Here is an 18563-nt window from a genome sequence, read left to right as displayed (position 1 = left end):
TACCTGAGTAAGAAGATGCTAGGTTATGAGACCCGTTACACTCCGCTGGAAAAGGCTTGCTTAGCCTTGGTATGGGCTACCAGGAAGCTGCGGCACTACCTGTTAGCTCACTCTATAATGTTGGTTTCAAGATTAGATCCCATCAAATATCTATTCGAGAAACCGGCACTTACGAGTAGGCTAGCTCGTTGGTTGCTTCTACTTTCCGAATTTGATCTGAAATATGTGACGCGCAAGTCAGTAAAGGGGAGAACGGTAGCGGTGTTCCTAATCGATCACCCAGTTGAAGGGGATGAAGCAGTTGAGTACCTATTCCCAGACGAGGCCATTCTGCATGTTGAAGAAGAGTTTTGGACGATGTACTTTGACGGAGCGTCAAACCAATACGGGTATGGGATAAGGGTGTTGTTGATAGCACCTGACAATTCCCGTATACCTCTAGCATTCAAACTCCGATTCAAAGTCTCAAACAACGAAGCAGAGTATGAGGCATGTATTGCCGGTTTAGAAGCCGCCCTAGAACTAGGGGCAAAATGGTTGGACGTCATCGGGGACTTGAACCTTGTTGTATCTCAAGCAAAAGGAGATTGGAAAGTCAAAGAAGAAAAGATGATAACCTACCACCAGACCTTGGACTTGTTAATTCCTCAGTTTGAGAAGCTGAACTTCGCTCATCTGTTAAGAGAAAACAACAGGTTCACAGATTCACTAGCAACTCTATCTTCTATGATAGACATCCCTTTTGGAGTTCGGATGCGTCCGATCATTATCGAATAGAAGTTTGTGCCAGCCTACGAGTTGATTGCTACCATAGAAGAGGTTCAAGATGAGAACCCCTGGTATTACAATGTCTGGAACTTTTTGGAAAGAGAAGCATACCCACCAGGGGCAAATGCCAAGGATAAAAGGGCAATTAGAAGAATGGCTGCTCAGTTCATCGTCTGTGGAGGAAAGCTATACAAGAGAGGTCATCTCGGGATGCATAAGCTGTGTGTTGATGCCGAAGAATCAAAGCGCCTAATGGAGGCCATCCATGGAGGAGAGTGCGGAGCGCATATGAACGGGGTGATGTTAGCCCAGAAAATCCTCAGACAAGGTTACTACTAGTCCACAATGGAGGAAGATTGTATTGGTTTTGTCCAGCGATGCCACAAATGTCAAATCCATGCAAATCGCATGAACATTCCGCCGTCGAAGCTGTACAACATGACTTCGCCATGGCCATTGTCAGTCTGGGGGATTGATGTGATCGGGGCTGTCACTCCGAAGGGGTCTAATGGGTATGAGTTCATTCTGGTCGCGATAGACTATTTTACAAAGTGGGTTGAGTCCCAATCTTACGCGGTGTTGAAGGCTTCGCATGTTGCAAAGTTTATCAGGAACAACATCATCTGTCGTTATGGGGTCCCGAACGAGATTATTTTAGATAATGGTTCCCACTTCAAAAAGGAAGTGATTGACTTGTTGGAGAAATACAACGTGGCTTTTCACAAGTCATCTACATATCGGCCACAAACCAACGGAGCAGTTGAGGCTGCCAACAAGAACATCAAGCGTATTCTACAGAAGATGGTGGAAACCTACCGGGACTGGCCAGATAAGCTGCCATTTGCTCTGTGGGGCTATCGGACTTCAATTAGAACTTCTACTGGGGCGACTCCGTATTCCTTAGTCTATGGGATGGAGGCCGTTCTACCTATCGAAATTGAGGTTCCATCATTGTGAGTACTGACTGAGTGTCAGATAGCTGAGGCAGATTGGCAGCGGAGCAGATTCGAGGAACTCATGCTCTTTGATGAGAGAAGGCTGAAAACACTGTACCATGTTCAAGGTTATCAACGCCGAATCGCCAGGGCTTTCAACAAGAAAGTTAAGTCTAGGAATTTGAAAGAATGAGATTTTGTGCTCAAAGACAACCAAGCTCCCATTCACGACCCGAGGGGCAAGTTTAGACCCAATTGGACTGGTCCTTACATCATCAACTTTATCTAGTCGGGTGGAGCTGTCATTCTGATGGACCTAGATGGCCTAGAGTTCTCCCAACCGATCAACATGGACAAGTTGAAGAAATATTTTCCCTGAGAGGCTCGCTAGGCCAAAAACCCGAAAGGGCGACCTAGGCAAAAGTTAGAGCATAGAAAATTTGAAATTATAAAAATTGAGCTTGCAAGGTTGAAAACCCGCAAAGGGCGGCCTTGGCAAAAGTTAGAGCGTAAAAGGTGAGGGTTAATACACGAGTGAACCTGTGCCTGAACTATGTAAGGCTTGATTCTCATGTTTGGGATACGTAGGCAACTTCATCTTGATGTTCAGCCATAAACACTTCCCCGATCAACTTTGTCCATGTGATCGCCTTGGTCATCTCTATGTATTCAGTATTCAAGAGCTCGGTCATGATCTCCGGGGCAGTGCTACTCAGACTAGGGGCAACTTTCCAGTTGCTGGGATCCGAGGTTGTGCATCTCAGTGACAGATCTCAGGCGTGTTCAGTTCTAATCCATATCGAAAATGGTTTTGACAAGTTTTAATAAAAGTTAATTTTGCTCAAATTAATCTTTTTACGACTTAGACCATTTTTGGACCAAACGGAAAATTTTCAGTACCACAACCTTCAATTTCATTGATTTCAATACAGAGTTCTCCTACTCTCGAATACAAAACTGAAGTTGCTTTTCATTACATTCATAAAGAAAACTTGAAAGTTTTGATTAAAGCAAATAAATCCGGGGCATAGTCAAGTGTTCCGGTGTCCCCTCCCAGAGCTGGTCGAAGCCTCTGATGCCAAGCTGGGCCCTATCTGTGCCTCTTCATTGAGCCAATCTAAGCACTCATCAGAGAGGGAGTAGCTAAAAGTAGGAGCGGGGGCCAGAAGTTCTCTCGTCCTCCATGCTGCAGCATACCGAGCTAGCTGCGCGCCTCGGACCAGAAATGAAGTGGAGTACTCAATCCCCTCCTCTGGGCAAGTCTGATCATGTTCGAACTAGCGCCGGAACCGGAACGAAAAGTAAAACACCCAGTGTGTCAGGCCAATCAACTGGATCCCGAGTTGACGGGTCATGCAATAGCTCATTGCCGGTAAATTAAGCCAAGGGCAGCGCCAAGCAATGCGATCCGCGGACAAATTGCACATCCAACTGTACCACCATCCTTCATCCGGAGCATCGACTAGACGTCGTCGGGAGAAATAGCTGCGAGCTGAATATGCCGGACATGAGTCCACCACTCTCAACTTGTCCATCAACCACACCTGGGAAGGGATGAAAAATGAGAGATTAAAGAATAGAGAGGTGTAAGTTGAGAGAAAAAGTGAGTAAAAGGGTTTTGAGAGAAAAACCGAGCCTGAGGGCCGAGTGATATAAACAATATATGTGAGATGGGGTGGGAAGAATTACCTGTAATAGTAATGGACTCCCTGCAAACCTAGTCGTCTCCCGGCGATGAAAAGCGTCCAAACCTATCAATGTCTCGGCCAACGTCATGGCAATGCAACTTTTTCCCTCTTTCAAGCCCTTGGCGACCTCAATCAAACGAGTGCTGAACCCCCTGGAGCCCAGGGCTAACAAGAAATAGGACAGCATGCATAAGTAGAGTGCATGTCGTCAATAACCCTGCCAAGGATGGTCGCTGCGATCACCAGCATCAGAAAATCGAGAAACCAAGCTCGGGACGTCCAACTCTCCATCATGAATCAATGACCGAGCATCGTGCAAAGTAAGGCCGCACATCCATCCTAAGGCTTGGACGTGGCCGAACCGGAACTAAGGCAAGATTTCCTTATCGCGCTCGGATTCCATTAAAGCTTGGAAATCCTCAAAAGTGGGACACATCTCTTGACCGCCAAAACTAAAGACGTGTGTTACCGGATTCCAAAACCTTGCCGCGGCATAGAGGAACGGAAAACGTAGTGGGGTGCAACCCAAAGTGAATAGTGCATTTATGCCGAAGCCCCAGAAATTCAGCTTTTCCGAGCCATCCAAGTTGGCAATCCAAGTTGTGAGATTTTGGGCAAGAAACTCTTCCATTTGGTGCAAATCAGTGTTGAAATGAGAAAAACTACGAAGCTGAGGCTTTTGTAGAAGATAAGGTGTTGAGTGGAAGACAGGTGTCAACATTCTGGAGGTGCTTACCATTTTTGGCCGATCGACCAAATATAGTGCCGACCGACCATCCCTTATGGCCGATCGGCTAGAAATGTTGGCCGATGGCCATTTCTTGTGGCCGGTGGCCTTTTCCTTTGGCCGGTGGCCTTCCTTCTTATTCCCTGAGCCGATTTTGTTTGGAACATGCTGAGAACTTGTGACTGGCACCACTTCCAATGCCTTCTGGTGATGATTTTGCAAAGTCACGCCTGCGTTACTTCGATTTGCTTATCGAGTTGTTGTACATTTGTTTATCGAGTTGTATTTCGCATTCTTTAAGTCTTTGTTTTGCTTAACGAGTCGTATTTACAATTGGTTAGCTTGTCGAGTCCTTTGTTTTGATTATCGAGTTATTTTTGTCGTTAGTCGGTTCACTACCTGATTATTACGATGCAAGTGCTTAATTTTCAAACAAAAGTTCAAATCTCATTTACATTGTTATGTAATGCGATGCGATGCGATACGATGCATAAAATATACAAATGCAACACCTTTTGAACAAAATAGCTGTTTCATTTCATCATGTCTTTTGCAAAAAGTACATAGTTTTGAGAAAATAAAAACCTGAGGTAGTACAATGTGCTCAAACTACAAGTAAAAAGAAAAGTAAAGCAAAAAGGAAAAGAAAAGCAACAAAATGTCTGAACAAAGCAAAAAGAAGAAAAAGCAGCAGAATGTCTGGATCAATATCAGTCGTCTCAAGTGCCGGAGTCGGTCCTAGTCCTCTTCCTGGACGAGGGTCCAGGGTCACCACCGCCATCTCCATAGTCAGAATCTGAGCTGTCCCCAGCCCCACTCTGGGATGATGCCACATCCTCGTCAGAATCATCAGGGGAGGGCTCTCGCGAACTGCTCTCAGCATGAGCGCGCCTATGTCTGCCTCGGCTATGGAATGTCATCCCCCGCCTGGCTCCCCTTCCTTCTCGAGCAAGAACAGATGGTCCAGCTGGAGCACCTCCCGCGGCCAGAATCTGGAATGGGGCCTAAAACGGACAAATGGAAAATGCATCAGTTATGCTACGCAAAGCAGGGTATGAATATGGAATGTAGTGTATGAGTACAGTGTATGAATGTTGTGAGCAGTATACCAGTATAGAACACAGTATGTGGATTATAGTGTATCAAAGCCATGAGTGCTGTGTATCAAGTGTCGTGTTGATACTGTGATGCATCAGATTATGTATAAAACATGATTATGCAGAGTTTGAGACTGCGGTTGAAAGAACTTACCGGGATATTATAGATGGTTAACAAGTCGATGCACCGCTGCAACATCCCTACCGCTGATGCTGTCAACTCCAGGGACTGGTGAGTGTACTCGATGGAGGCCTGCAAAAGTGTTGAAGTCGTTAGTATTTTGTGGGGTATCAAATGAATTGAAATGACTGTACAGAATGCAAAGTGTGGTAGTACATACCGAGGTCGAGCCATAGACTCCGACGAGCTCATGATCAACCGGAGGAGGAGTGAAGGGAATATGATAAGTCTCCCTACCCTGTCCGCGGCATGTGATCGTCGTGGGCAGCACTGGCCATCCAGCTCCCTGTCCTCTCCGGGACCCACTCCTACCTCGGGCCGGAGGTGCCCTCGGTGCCCTTGCTCCTTCTACTGGTGCCGCTTGCCTTTCTCGCTCAGCTCGACGAGCATCAGTCAAAGCCACATGATATAAGCCTGAATGTACTCGGCGTAGTCACCCTCCTCCCTCAAAGAGTCGGAGTCCCAGCCCATCGTGTAGTCTATCATCTCCTCTAAGGTGTAACTCTCAGTGTGCCTCACATGGGTAGGAGGAGGTGCTGGAACTGTCTGCTCTGGCACGCCCAAGGTCTGCCGCAAGAAGCGCTCCCCAAAGTACCAGGTCCAACAGACTGGGCCCTCCAGTAGAACCCTGAACCGGGCAGTCTCTCGAGCACCGGCATACTGCTCTCGAACTGCATCAGGCAACGGGGCCCAAGGCTGCCAGGTGATCTACAAATAATACACAATTTGTTATCTACTGATATTGAGAGTGCAATATAAAGTGAAGCTTAAATAAACTGTAATGTTTGACATACCTCGACTGCGGTGATGGTGTCAAAGTAACGGCGGAAGAACATGAAGGACTCTCGTGGCCTCCGCTCACATCTCACGTCGAAGCGGTGAGAAAATAGAACACCGAGAGGGATCTCCTCATCTGGCACTGGGGCAAGCCTAGGGAAGTAGGCATACACCCACAACTGTAAAGTGTAACAGAGCAGATATGAGTATGCTTATCAGATGAAGCAGTATACGGATAAAGCAGAGTGCGGTATGTGTAATGTATTGTGCAGTGTGTGTAGTGTACAACTAGTGTAAAGTAGATTGCGTGCGCACAGTGTGTGTGATGTACAAATAATGAAAAATAGAATTGAAAAGACAGAAAAGGGAACATGTACCTCCCAGGCTCGCCAATAGCCTCCAAGCAACAGCCCGCTGCGGCGGGAGGATGAGCTCATATACCCGTAAAGGGTGGCCAAGCCCGCGCCACCGCAGTCGTAGCCACGGATCCGCATTACGTCACAAGTGCACTCATTAGGTAGAGGGTGACAGTGTTCGCCCGGTCGGCGAAGAGCGTGGTCCCCAGCAGAAACATGATAAAACCGCGAGCGTACTGCTCCTCCTCCTCTCGAATAGTGGGCGCCTGGATGCGGAAGTGATCCTCGAACCATGAGTATCTCACGAATCCTACCCGGGCAAGGGGAGGCTGAGTGCCGAGCAAGTATAGCTGAGCGGCCTCTCACTCGTCCATGTCTGTGTCAAAGGGGATCGGATCACCCCCCACTCCAAGCCTTGTGAGCATGGAAAAATCAAAGGGAGTCATCGTCATCTCCCCGGTGGCAGAAAAGTGGAAGGAGTCGGTGGTGTCCCACCACCTCTCCATTAGAGCAGCAAGAAGGGGCCTACTCGCAGTGAGGTGCGAGAGTCCCATGCAAAAAGTCCCAAAGCCGGCTAGGTTGACAATACGATGGACCACATCGGGCAACTCCATATACCAACCTCGGGCGACAGTGTTCCCATACCCCCAGAAGGCATAGGAATCTCCCTGTGTCCAAAACAAACAGTTGCGAAGCAATGTTAGAAATACAATGTTGAGTGCGCTCAGAATCGATGAAAATGCAGTGTGTGCGCATGTGTCCGAGTCTACACCAATATTGGGTATGGGCGTGCTCACAGTGAACTACAGCATATGATGTATCAGTTTGTTTGAATTGTTCAGTTGAAAATGCAGTATGTGTGCATGTGTCCAAGTCTATACCGATATTGGATGTGGGTGTGCTCACAGTGAACTACAGCATATGGTGTATCAGTGTGCTTGAATTGTTCAGTTGAGAATGCAGTGTATGTGCATGCGTTCAGATTTAAACAGATATCGGGCGTGGGTGTGCTCACAATAAACTACAACATGTGATGTATTAGTGTGTCTGAATTAAGCAGTTAAAGAATAGAATCGACTATCGTAGTTATATGTTCTACATTACAGAAAATAAAACAGAGGAAGAATATACCTTAGTGGCGCCACAAGATAGATGTGACTCTGGCTCGCGTAACAAAAGCTCCAGTGGCGCGCCCCGCGCGTAGCTCTTGAAGTGGCGGATGCCGTCGGGAGGCAACACGTGTATCGCCGGCCTGTAAGTCGCCGGATCGAACGACCAGATTTGAAGAGGTACGAGCTCGACCTTGGGGTCCACGTCTATCTCCGGGGGAGTCCCACCACGTGGAATGTCGTCCGCCATCTTAAAAGAAGCGTGAAAATGGCCAAGAATGTGAAAAACGGGCAAGAATGCCAAAAGTCAACCCAAAAGTCAACCCCGAGAGGATGAAAAATAAGAGAAAAGGTCGGAGTATGGAAAAGGCATGAAAACCAAGTAGACTCGGGGGGAAACAAACCCCAAGTAGTGGAAATCGAGAAAGAAACACCGAAAACTGAGTGTTGTTCGGTTTAAAGTGTGCGAAACGGGAAGGGTTTCGAGAATCGAACGACGAAAAAGGCTCAAAAACGCGGCAAAAACTCGGATCGAAGGTTGGGAAATCGCCTAAAGGGAGAGAGGAGTGATTTTCGAGCTAGGGTGAAGTGGAAATATAAGGTTTGGAACCTTATATTTAAAAACCCGTGGCCAAAGGACAAAACTGCCCCGACATTGCCATTTCTGGCCGGTCGGCCTAATTGTTTGCCGATCGGTTAAATAGTTGGCCGATGAGCTCTTTTTGTGGCCTATTGGTGGCCGGTGGCCTCCCCTTGTGGTCGGTGAACCTCCTACACCCTTGGTTGGGCCAATTATGTGGTTTAGGACCTTCATCTCTCATGACAGTGCAAGAAAACACACTTTTGAAGCTTAACCGGCCTTCGTGGTGACCTCGAACCGTGCCTTCCATGTGTGACACTCGATATGCGCGAGGTGTATCCTTTTTTCATATCCTTTTTTTGTATGGAAAAATTCAAGAGTTGCTCGAGAATTGCCTTTGAATGTGTCATATTACAATGCTTTGTTATGACTATAATAGGCGCTTTGGTTACGCGTCTCTTCGCTTTTGCATCGAACATGCATTATTTTGCTTTAAAGTTGCATCTCAATATTGCGAATGACATGCCTTTACCATGCTTACATTGTCATGCACATCTCTCTTGCATTGTTATGCACACACTGTATGCGTTGTTACGCATGTTTTGTTCGCATTGTCATGCACATCTCTCATGCATTGTTATGCACACACTGTATGCGTTGTCATGCACGTTTTGTTCGCATTGTCATGCACATCTCTCATGCATTGTTATGCACACACTGTATGCGTTGTCACGCACGCTTTGTTCGCATTGTCATGCACATCTCTCTTGAATTGTTATGCACACACTGTATGCGTTGTCACGCACGTTTTGTTTGCATTGTCATGCATATCTCTGTTGCATTGTTATGCACACACTGCATGCGTTGTCACGTACGTTTTGTTTGCATTGTCATGCACATCTCTGTTGCATTGTTATGCACACACAATATGCGTTGTCACGCACATTTTGTTTGCATTGTCATGCACATCCTTGTTGCATTGTTATGCACACACCGTATGCGTTGTCGCGCACATTTTGTTTGCATTGTCATGTACATCTCTCTTGCATTGTTATGCACACACTGTATGCGTTGTCACGCACGTTTTGTTTGCATTGTCATGCACATCCTTGTTGCATTGTTATGCACACACCGTATGCGTTGTCACGCACGTTTTGTTTCCATTATCATGCACATCACTGTTGCATTGTGATGCACACACCGTATGCACTGTCGCGCACAATTTGTTTGCATTGTCATGCACATCTCTCTTACATTATTATGCACACACTATATGTGTTGTCACGTACGTCTTACGTGCATTATTATGCACACTTCACCTGCATTGTTATGCGCGTTCTACCTACATGTGTTCCTACCCTATTGTACCTGTTGAATTTCTTTCTTTTGGAGGCACGATATTTGTATGTACGGTTCATTTGAAGATGGTGAAACCAGACGTTATTGTATGTGCGGTTCTTTTGAGAAGTTCTGGTTCAGTTTGACTCTACTCCTTTCTCTACTCGCATGCTGTGTTTGGACGTATCCTTTCTCCACTCGCGTGCCGCGTTTGGACATGTCCTTTTTCCACTCGCGTGCCACGTTTGGACGTATCCTTTCTCCACTCGCGTGCTGCGTTTGGACGTATCCACATTGTTATGAGCATCGCGCTTTCTTGCACAACCTTTCTCCACTTGCGTGCCGCGTTTGGACGTGTCCGCACTGTTATGTGCATCGCGCTTTCTTGCGCAACCTTTCTCCACTCGTGTGCCGCGTTTGGACGTATTCGCACTTTCATGTGCATCGTGCTTTCTTGCGCACCCCTTCTCCTCCCGTGTTCGACACGCGTTTGGATGCCTTTCCTCTCCTGCGTGTGCTACGCTGAGAGATATTGTATTTGTGACTCTGGGTGTCCTCGGTTTGTCGCTTTTAGTCTTCTCCACATGAGACGCAATGAGAATTGTGTAATTCCCTTACATCCTTTCTGCATGTAATATAGTTAGAATTGTATATTGCTTGCTTAAACTGTTGCATGTTATACTTCGTTACAGCTCTCTTCGCATGATCATAAGTTATGTTCGGCACTGTGCATTGTCTCTGCATTTTGCCCCCGCCTTCGGGCACATATCTTTGCTAGCTTGTATGCTTTGTCTTAGTCTTCGGCCTTGTAAAAAATGGGTCGTCTCTAGGAACTCCCTTCATTGTTATGACTCTTGAGTTCTGTCAAAGAGGGGCAACTGTAGACATCCCATTTTTGACCGTCCTCAAGACTTGGACGTCATCATTTGAACACTCAATGATCATCCATGTCCGTGTTCGTTTTGAGTTCCCGGAGGTCTCGGCCGCGCACCTTGCCTCAAGATCTCTCAACTTGTTTGTTTTGTGCTTGTTTGTGGACCAAACACTTGTGTTTTTGCTTTTAAGGAGAGAGGGTGGCTTGTTGGCTATTTCCTCAACCCATCGGCCAAGGCATGAGGCTATCGGCCCCCTTTTTCTTGCCATTGGCTAAGAGTGTTGGCCGATCGGCACTATATTTGGTCGGTCGGCCACCTTTGTTGGCCAATCGGCCATATTTTCTGGCTGACCCCTTTCCATCTGCTTTTGGAAGATATTTTGTGCCAGCTGGCACAGCTGGCATGCATAATTCCCCCACTCTATACACGTGTATGGAAGGATTTGAGCCTTGCTTAGCTTCTCTAATAAGCCTTGCAAAATTGGATTTCTATAAAAGGAGAGCCTCCTCTCCCTTTCCAGGGGTTCCAGAAATCTGGTATACAAGTTAGATATATCTCTCTCTCTATATCTCCCTCTCTCTAGATTTGGGTGTGTGTTTGAGCTCAAAAGTGTGTTTTGTTCTTACTATTGCACACAAACACCTAGCACTACACTATCCTTGGTTGCTGAGGCACTTGGAGGTTGATTTTAGAGTTCTTGGGATGCTTTTGATCCAAGAAGATTGTTGGAGTTGTGTTCTTGAAGTTGTTCTTCAAGGGTGAGTCAACTTGCTTTTGATACCCCATTTTGGCTTAAGCTTTTACACATACTTCTATATTATTTTAAGCTTGACTCTAAACTACAAAAAATTCTGATTTTGTATGCTTGTTATGCTTGCTTAAGGTCACTTTTTGGTTGGGGGTTGTCTACCCCCTCTTAGGCCTTGTTTGGTCTTGTTGTGTGCCTTTACTTTCGAGCTTTGGGATCATCTTATTTTAACCTTCCCACCACTGAAATCCAAAGGATTTTCAGTGGTGGCGAAGTTGTTTTGAGGTCTTGAATAGGGGGGGTACACCCCCCTCCCTTTGTGTCTCATGTGCTTGCGTTGTTGGCTTATAAGAGTAGCATGTTTACTTAGCATGTCTTGGTTCTATTTCAGCACTTTTTAGTGGTGTTTAGGACCTGCCTTAACTCTGTTCCATGTTGGTTTGATGGCATCTTGCATGCTTCACATATTTGTAGAGTAATCTTGCATGTTTGCATAACATGCATCTTGTGTTTGGACCACTATTCGTGCATGTTTTGGCTCGACTCAAAGGAGCATTCCTTCATGTTTTACCATGATTAAACTCTGTTTGGTGTTGTCTTGGTCATGCATGCATTGTTTTGCATAGCTTTGGTTCATTCTAGCTTGTAAGCCTTGTGCCATGAGTTCATTAGCATGTGTTACTTGAAGTATTTTCATGATTTGGCATCATGTGAAATGTGATTTCAGTCCTTGTTTCATGGTCACACACTTGCATTTATCACCTATTCCATGCTTTGGATAGTTTGTGTTTCATGCCTTAAGTTTGAGTCATTGTGTATGTCTCCATGATTAGGTCTTTGGGATGCCATCTCATTGGGTTTTGGGGCTTATTTTGACATGTTATAACTCTATTTTTCATTACATAATCCATGCCATGTTTGGTTGTAATAGGTGTAGTACAATTGCCCCTTTTTGGCCTTGTATGCGTCTTGTTTTGTGCTCGCCTTTCTAGCATGTTTCGGCCTTATCCCATGCATGTTCTAGTCTTGTTTTGACCTGTCTTGAGACTGTTTTGGGTCACCTTGGTCCTTCGAGGCTTGGTTGATATGGACATGGTTCAAGTACCTCGGTTAGCTTTGAACTTGAAGTCCATTAGCATGCCTCGCTTGTGTTGTGTGTTTGATTTGGCATCACTCTTAACATAATTTCAGAGTTTCTGGTGTCACCATATTGCCATGATTGTCACCCCTCGCTCATGTTTGGGTGTTGTGACCTTGTGCCTTAACTCTTGGACCATTGCATGTGCATGCTCATTGTGCATTTCATTTTATCACTTCATCACCTTTGGCTATTGTTTTTGGTACGGCTGAGGTCTATCCATCTTTAGTGTAAGTCCATGGGCCATGCATTTGTGTATTGTTGTATGCTTATCGCATCGCATGTTGTTGCATCCTTATGGTTGGTGTCATTGTTGCATGCCTATCATTTTGTGTATTTCCATATCTAGGTTGCATTGTAGCATTACATACTTGTTGCATTGCCATGCTATTTGCGTGTTACTTTGCATCACAATGCACTTGGCATGCTCATGTTACATCGCCTTACATTCCCATGTTGCATTGTACTTGATTGCATGCTTTGCATTGTGCTTGGTTTGGGGTGTCAAACCAAACATGAGGGCCGAGGGACGTTTCGTACTTGAAGTGACGAAACGTGCCTCAACCCTTGGTCGCCGACACTCTTGATCAAGCATGATAGAGTTCTAGGCATTCATATGTTTTGTTGCATTCATTCCACATCGATTTGCACACTTGGCACCTTTGGCCACCATGCATTGAAATGCGTGATTGGTGGTCCGAGGGTTGAGAGCCATACTCCTTTGAGTTTACAGTATGATAGGGAGGGTGGTTGTGCACACATTATCTTGAAAATGCGTTGCCATGCCCTGTTTGTCCTCTGCTGCAGCAAAACAGAATTCTGCAGGAAGATATGGCCGGTCGGCCATCTTTAGTGCCGGTCGACTACAAATTCATGGCCGAGAGCCCCACTATTGGTCGATGACCAATTCCACATGGCCGGTGTTCCCATATCTTGGCCGGTGACATCCCATAGTGCTGAGGGAGTGGTCCAGAAATATCCTTCGGACTTGTGCAATTCTCAGAGGAATAAAACAGTACAAACAAAGGCAACATGTGGCATGGCAACGGGTTTCCGAACAAGGCGATCGAGCATGCATCATTCAATCATTTCAAGGTGGAGTTGTGGCGGCCTCTTTTTGTAATTAATTTGTTAACTAATTAAGGGTTTGTAATAATTAATTAGCTAGGATAGTTGATTAGTCATTTGGTTTGTATTATTTATTCGGCTCCTCCGTCGAGAGGGCGAGTTTTGTAATAAGTGTGCGTGCGTGTGTGCATGTCTTCCAACCTCCATTTCTTTCTCCCTTTTACTTACCTACTTTTGTTGGTTAGTTTTAGGCCATGTTTCAATTAGCATACTTATGATAGCATGTTTGCATACATTCATTCGTATTGCACACACCAGGCTCGGCACATCATGCTAATTGCATAGTATTTCAATTCCAACTTGAATGCGTGTATCGAGTTATCGCATTTCACATGCCATTCTTAGATTAGCCGAGCCTATTCTAGCTGCATTGTGCATGTGTTGCATTAGCCATCTTAACATGAGCTGGGATCATGCATTCGATTACTAACTAGCTATTGTTTTGGCTCGGAGTACTAGGTAAGCGTTTATGCTTTAGCATACTGATGCGTGTAAGTGTTGCCATGATAGCATGCTTGCCATGAGGCTATTCGCTTATGTGATATAACTGCCTGAATGCCTGTGGGTGAAGGTTGGATTACTTGAATTGGAATAATTCATTGAAATTCGTGTTTTAGCCTACTTGCGAGTAGCAAACTTCAAGCCATTTTCCAAATAAACGGATATACGATGCTTTGTGCCAGATTTGGCGATCTAGTCTATACTTGTGTGTTGTGTGCATCACATAGTAATTCTAGCTAATTAATCGGAATAAGAACACATGCGTTTTTAAAAACGAGATATCATGTTTAGTAGTGGCCGATCTTTGATCGGGCAAGCGGGGTTGCTCATAGCTAACCTTCCCCAATTGTACCCAAGTTCCCGAGCCGAGGAAACTTTGGTGATGACGGACACGTGGCCTTAGGCAATGAGTCAGGGTTTCCTAAATTTCCCCAAAAATAAAATATTTAGGTGGCGACTTTGTATCTGGCAAAGCAGTCCATGTTTGGCACTTCTTTCTTGAAAATCAGTTTTCCAAAATGATTTGCCGGATTTGGACTATTTGGTGATTTATCAGTCTTGTTTTGCACTTTGCAAGATCAGATTAAGAACCGTGACATTTAAGTTCGAACTGTAGTAAGCCCAAATGAACGAAGCGGGATTTTTTTCCCGGGACGTTCGGGGACGTCTATACCTATATTTTGAGAGATGAGTGGGTTGATCAGAGGCCATAGGGGAGCGTGTATGCTGTTACGGTGTTGGAGCAGTTTCCAAGATCCTCTACTGTAAGAGGTAATTTTTTTGTGTTCAATTCTTTGGCTGGTGTGTTGATTGATACGGATGCGTCGTATTCATTTATATCTTCTGGTTTTGCTTCTGCATTAGGGCTAGAGATTGATCAGTTGGAGTCTTCTTTGTTGGTTGAGTCACCGATTAGGGGGTAGAGTGGCATTGGGCCAAGTGTGCCACTCTTGCGAGGTTGAGGTCGTAGATCACTGACTCTCTTTTGACTTTATCATCTTAGACATGCACACTTTTGACATTATTCTATATATGGATTGGTTGGTACACTTCCGAGCTACTATAGATTGTTAGTGTCACTGAGTGTCCGTATGCACGCCTACTGGGGATTGTTTCTATTTTCTGTGTGATCGGGGTGATAGATCGTTTCCACCATTGTTTGACTTTAAGAGTTGGGGAGGGCTTAGTTTCCTCTTTTCCTTTGCTTTAGCCAATGATGGTACCATGGTTTGGAATGATTTGCCAAGGGTAGTTTGGGAATACCCAGATGTTTTTCCTAAAGATCTTACCAGGTTGCCACTACATTGGGAGATTGAATTCTCCATTGACTTAATGCCTGGTATGACACCAATTTCCATGGCATCATATAGATTCGCACACACTCAGTTACATGAGTTGAAGATCCAACTCCAAGAACTTTTAGACAAGGGTTTTTTTCTCCCTAGTACATCACCTTGGGGAGCACCAGCTCTCTTTGCTAAGAAGAAGGGTAGGTCATTGTGGTTGTGTATTGATTACCGTAAATCGAATTGAGTTACCGTTAAGAACAAGTATTCTCAATCCAGAATAGATGACTTATTTGACCAACTTAAAGGGTCTCGCTGCTTTTTGAAAGTAGACTTGAGATCGAGGTACCATCAGTTGAGAGTTAGGGAGGAGGATATCCAGAAAATGGCTTTTTGCACACGTTATGGCTACTATGAATTCCTACTAATACCTTTTGGTTTAACCAATGCTCCTACTTCCTTTATGGACTTAATGAATTATGTCTTCCGTGAATTCCTAAACTGTTTTGTGGTTGTGTTTGTGGACGATATCTTGATTTATTTGACCTCTGAGGAGGAACACGAGGAACATTTGCGGATAGTCCTTGACTTGCTTAGGGTTCACCAATTGTCTGCTAAATTTGAGAAATGCGAGTTGTGGCTGACTGAAGTGAATTTTTTGGGGCATGTTGTATCGGGAGAAGGAGTAACTGTAGATTCTTCTAAGATAGATGTCGTGTAAGATTGGAAACAATGGAAGAATGCTTTTGAGATTCAGAGTTTCCCAGGGTTACCTGGGTTTTATCGTCGGTTTGTAAGGGACTTCTCTAGACTAGTCGAACCTTTGATCAGGTTGACAATAAAGGGTGTCCAATTTGTATGGAACGAGACTTATGAGAAGTCATTCCAAGAACTTAAGACTAAGTTGACCACCGCACTAGTTTTGATAATTCCGAAAAGGGGCTTAGGTTATACCATTTATTGTGATGCGTCTCGAGATGGTCTTGGTTGTGTGTTGATGCAAGAAGGGAAGGTTGTGGCCTATGGTTCACAACAATTGAAAACTCATGAGAAGAACTGCCCCACACATGATTTAGAGTTAGCGGCGGTAATTTTTGCTTTGAAGATTTTGAGGCATTATTTGTATGGCGAGAAGTTTGATGTTTTCTTCGATCATACGAGTCTAAAATTCTTGTTTTCCCAAAAAGATTTGAATTTACACCAACGGAGATGGATGAAATTTATGGAGGATTATGACTTTGAGTTACACTATCACCCTCGGGAGGCCAATGTAGTGGTCGATGCCTTGAGTCGAAAATCTGTGAGTAGTATGGCAAGTGTGGCCATTCGGGAATGGGTTATGCTAGGTGATATCGGCGAGTTTGATTTGCATCTGGAAGAGTTTAGTGAGGGTGCTACCTTATTTACTTTAATTGCTTAACTTACTTTGATTAACAGAGTCATTGAGGCACAACATGGCGACCATGAGGTGGAGATAATCCATGATAGGATCTCTAATGGGAAGGAAGAGAAAGGTTTGAACATCTACTCAGATTTGAGTGTGACGTATCTAGATCGTTTGTCTATGCCAGAATCTTGTAGAGAGGAGATACTCTGAGAATTTCATCACTCATGCCTTGCGGTACATCTGAGAGGCACTAAAATGTATCATGATCTTAGTTGTCGATTTTGGTGGAGGGGAATGAAACGAAATGTCGCATTATTTGTTTCGAAATGCCTTACTTACCAGTAAGTGAAGGCTGAGCACCAAAAGCCAATGGGTTTGCTACAACCTTTACCTATAGCCGAGTAGAAATCGAAGCATGTTACCATGGATTTTGCAGTTGGCCTTCCTAGAACATAAAGGGGCAATGATGTCTTTTGGATGATTGTTGGCAGGTTGACTAAGTCCACGCACTTCATTCCGATGCACACCGGTGACTCAATTGATTATTTGGCAGAGTTGTACATTAGAGAGATAGTTCGACTTCATGGGGTACCTGTGACCATTGTTTCGGATAGAGATCTTCGTTTCACCGCTTGGTTGAGGCAAAGCCTTCAAGAGGCATTGGGAACTAAGTTGACCCTTAGCATTGCTTATCATCCTCAAACTGATGGCCAGTTAGAGCATATTATTCAGATTTTAGAGGACATGCTTAGAGCTTGCATCCTTGATTTCAAGGGTTCTTGGAGGAGACACCTACCGTTGATTGAGTTCGCCTATAACAATAGTTATCAGGCAAGTATCGAGATGGCACCGTTCGAGGCCTTGTATGGTCGACCTTGTAGATCACCAGTTTGTTGGGCCCAAGTGGGCGATGCACCAATGTTGGGCCCGAAGATTGTTAGAAAGACGACCGAGAAAGTTGCTCTCATTTGAAAGAAATTAGCTACGGCTCAAAGCTGACAAAAGAGTTATGCCAATAAGAGAAGACGACCTCTATCCTTCGAGGTTGGTGACCATGTGTTTCTTAAGATCTTGCCGAGACAGGGTCTGATGAGATTTGGTAAGAGTGGGAACTTGTCTCAAAAATTTATTGGAACTTTTGAGATTTTAGATTGGATTGGGGAAGTGGCATACTATTTGGCCTTACCGTCACGGCTTTCTGGGGTTCACAGTGTGTTTCATGTATCCATGCTTAGGAAGTACGAACCCGATCCTTCACATGTACTTGATTGGGTTAACTTGGAGGTAGATGAGGATGCCTCATACGAAGAACGACCAGTTCAAATTTTAAATGTCCGAGAACAAGTGTGGAGGGGCAAGACTATACCGTTACTAAATGTGTTATGGAGACACCATGGGGTTGAGGAAACAACTTAGGATGGAAAGGTGGAGTTCGCTCCAAGTATCAAGATTTATTTGAAAACACTTAGTTTATTCTAGATTGTAATTTTCTCTTGTGTTTGAGAAGAACCATTGAAATTGTTTTTTTTTTTTTTAAGCATGAGAACTGTTGTAAGATTATTACAGTTGTTGTTGAACTTATGCTTATGATTGTCGTATTAGTGGTTGTTGGTATTGTAGCCTTAGCCCATGAAAATTTTGATGATGGTAGTAGAATGTTATCGCGATTGAGATTTCCATGCTATTATTGAGTTGTTATTATGGATTCATTATTATCATTTGTATAGTTGTTATCACTCGGAGCCCTTTTATTGTTAAATTTTCTTTATTCATTGGAGGTGGTTGGGGAGAGATGTGACCAAATTTTGGGAAAATTTCCTCAGGGGGGAGATTGTGAGGGTGTTGGACTTGACTAGTATTGTGTAGTAAGATGGTGTGCTTTACTTCCGGTGTTTTGTTTATCGTATTGGGTCGTTGAGAATTTTTTTTCGCTCTTACTTAACC

The 18563-nt window shown here is 44.6% G+C and overlaps 1 protein-coding gene across 1 annotated transcript; it reads left to right on the top strand.

Moving 5' to 3' along the window:
- Window positions 1-15617: 15617 nt before the first annotated feature.
- LOC145796240 (uncharacterized) lies at window positions 15618-18035 on the top strand. The gene is made up of 4 exons (XM_082881291.1): window positions 15618-15949; window positions 16670-16777; window positions 17111-17450; window positions 17703-18035. Exons 1-4 carry the CDS (start codon window positions 15618-15620, stop codon window positions 18033-18035), a joined length of 1113 nt encoding a protein of 370 aa, XP_082737417.1.
- Window positions 18036-18563: the final 528 nt, after the last annotated feature.

Source organism: Camellia sinensis, chromosome 7 (genome assembly GCF_055761805.1).
Source record: "Camellia sinensis isolate YWXY chromosome 7, ASM5576180v1, whole genome shotgun sequence".
NCBI classification, from domain to species: domain Eukaryota; kingdom Viridiplantae; phylum Streptophyta; class Magnoliopsida; order Ericales; family Theaceae; genus Camellia; species Camellia sinensis.
The sequence above is the reverse complement of the archived record's forward strand: the minus strand, read 5'-3'. Positions and strand labels throughout refer to the sequence as shown.

What these genes read in the sequence shown, in the direction of transcription:
- LOC145796240 (XM_082881291.1), top strand. Translation starts at nt 15,618, where the DNA reads ATGGCTTTTTGCACACGTTATGGCTACTATGAATTCCTACTAATACCT. An exon ending in TCTTCTAAGATAGATGTCGT is followed by an intron (nt 15,950 to 16,669) that starts GTAAGATTGGAA and finishes TTTGATTAACAG; the next exon opens with AGTCATTGAGGCACAACATG. An exon ending in TACTCAGATTTGAGTGTGAC is followed by an intron (nt 16,778 to 17,110) that starts GTATCTAGATCG and finishes GATTGTTGGCAG; the next exon opens with GTTGACTAAGTCCACGCACT.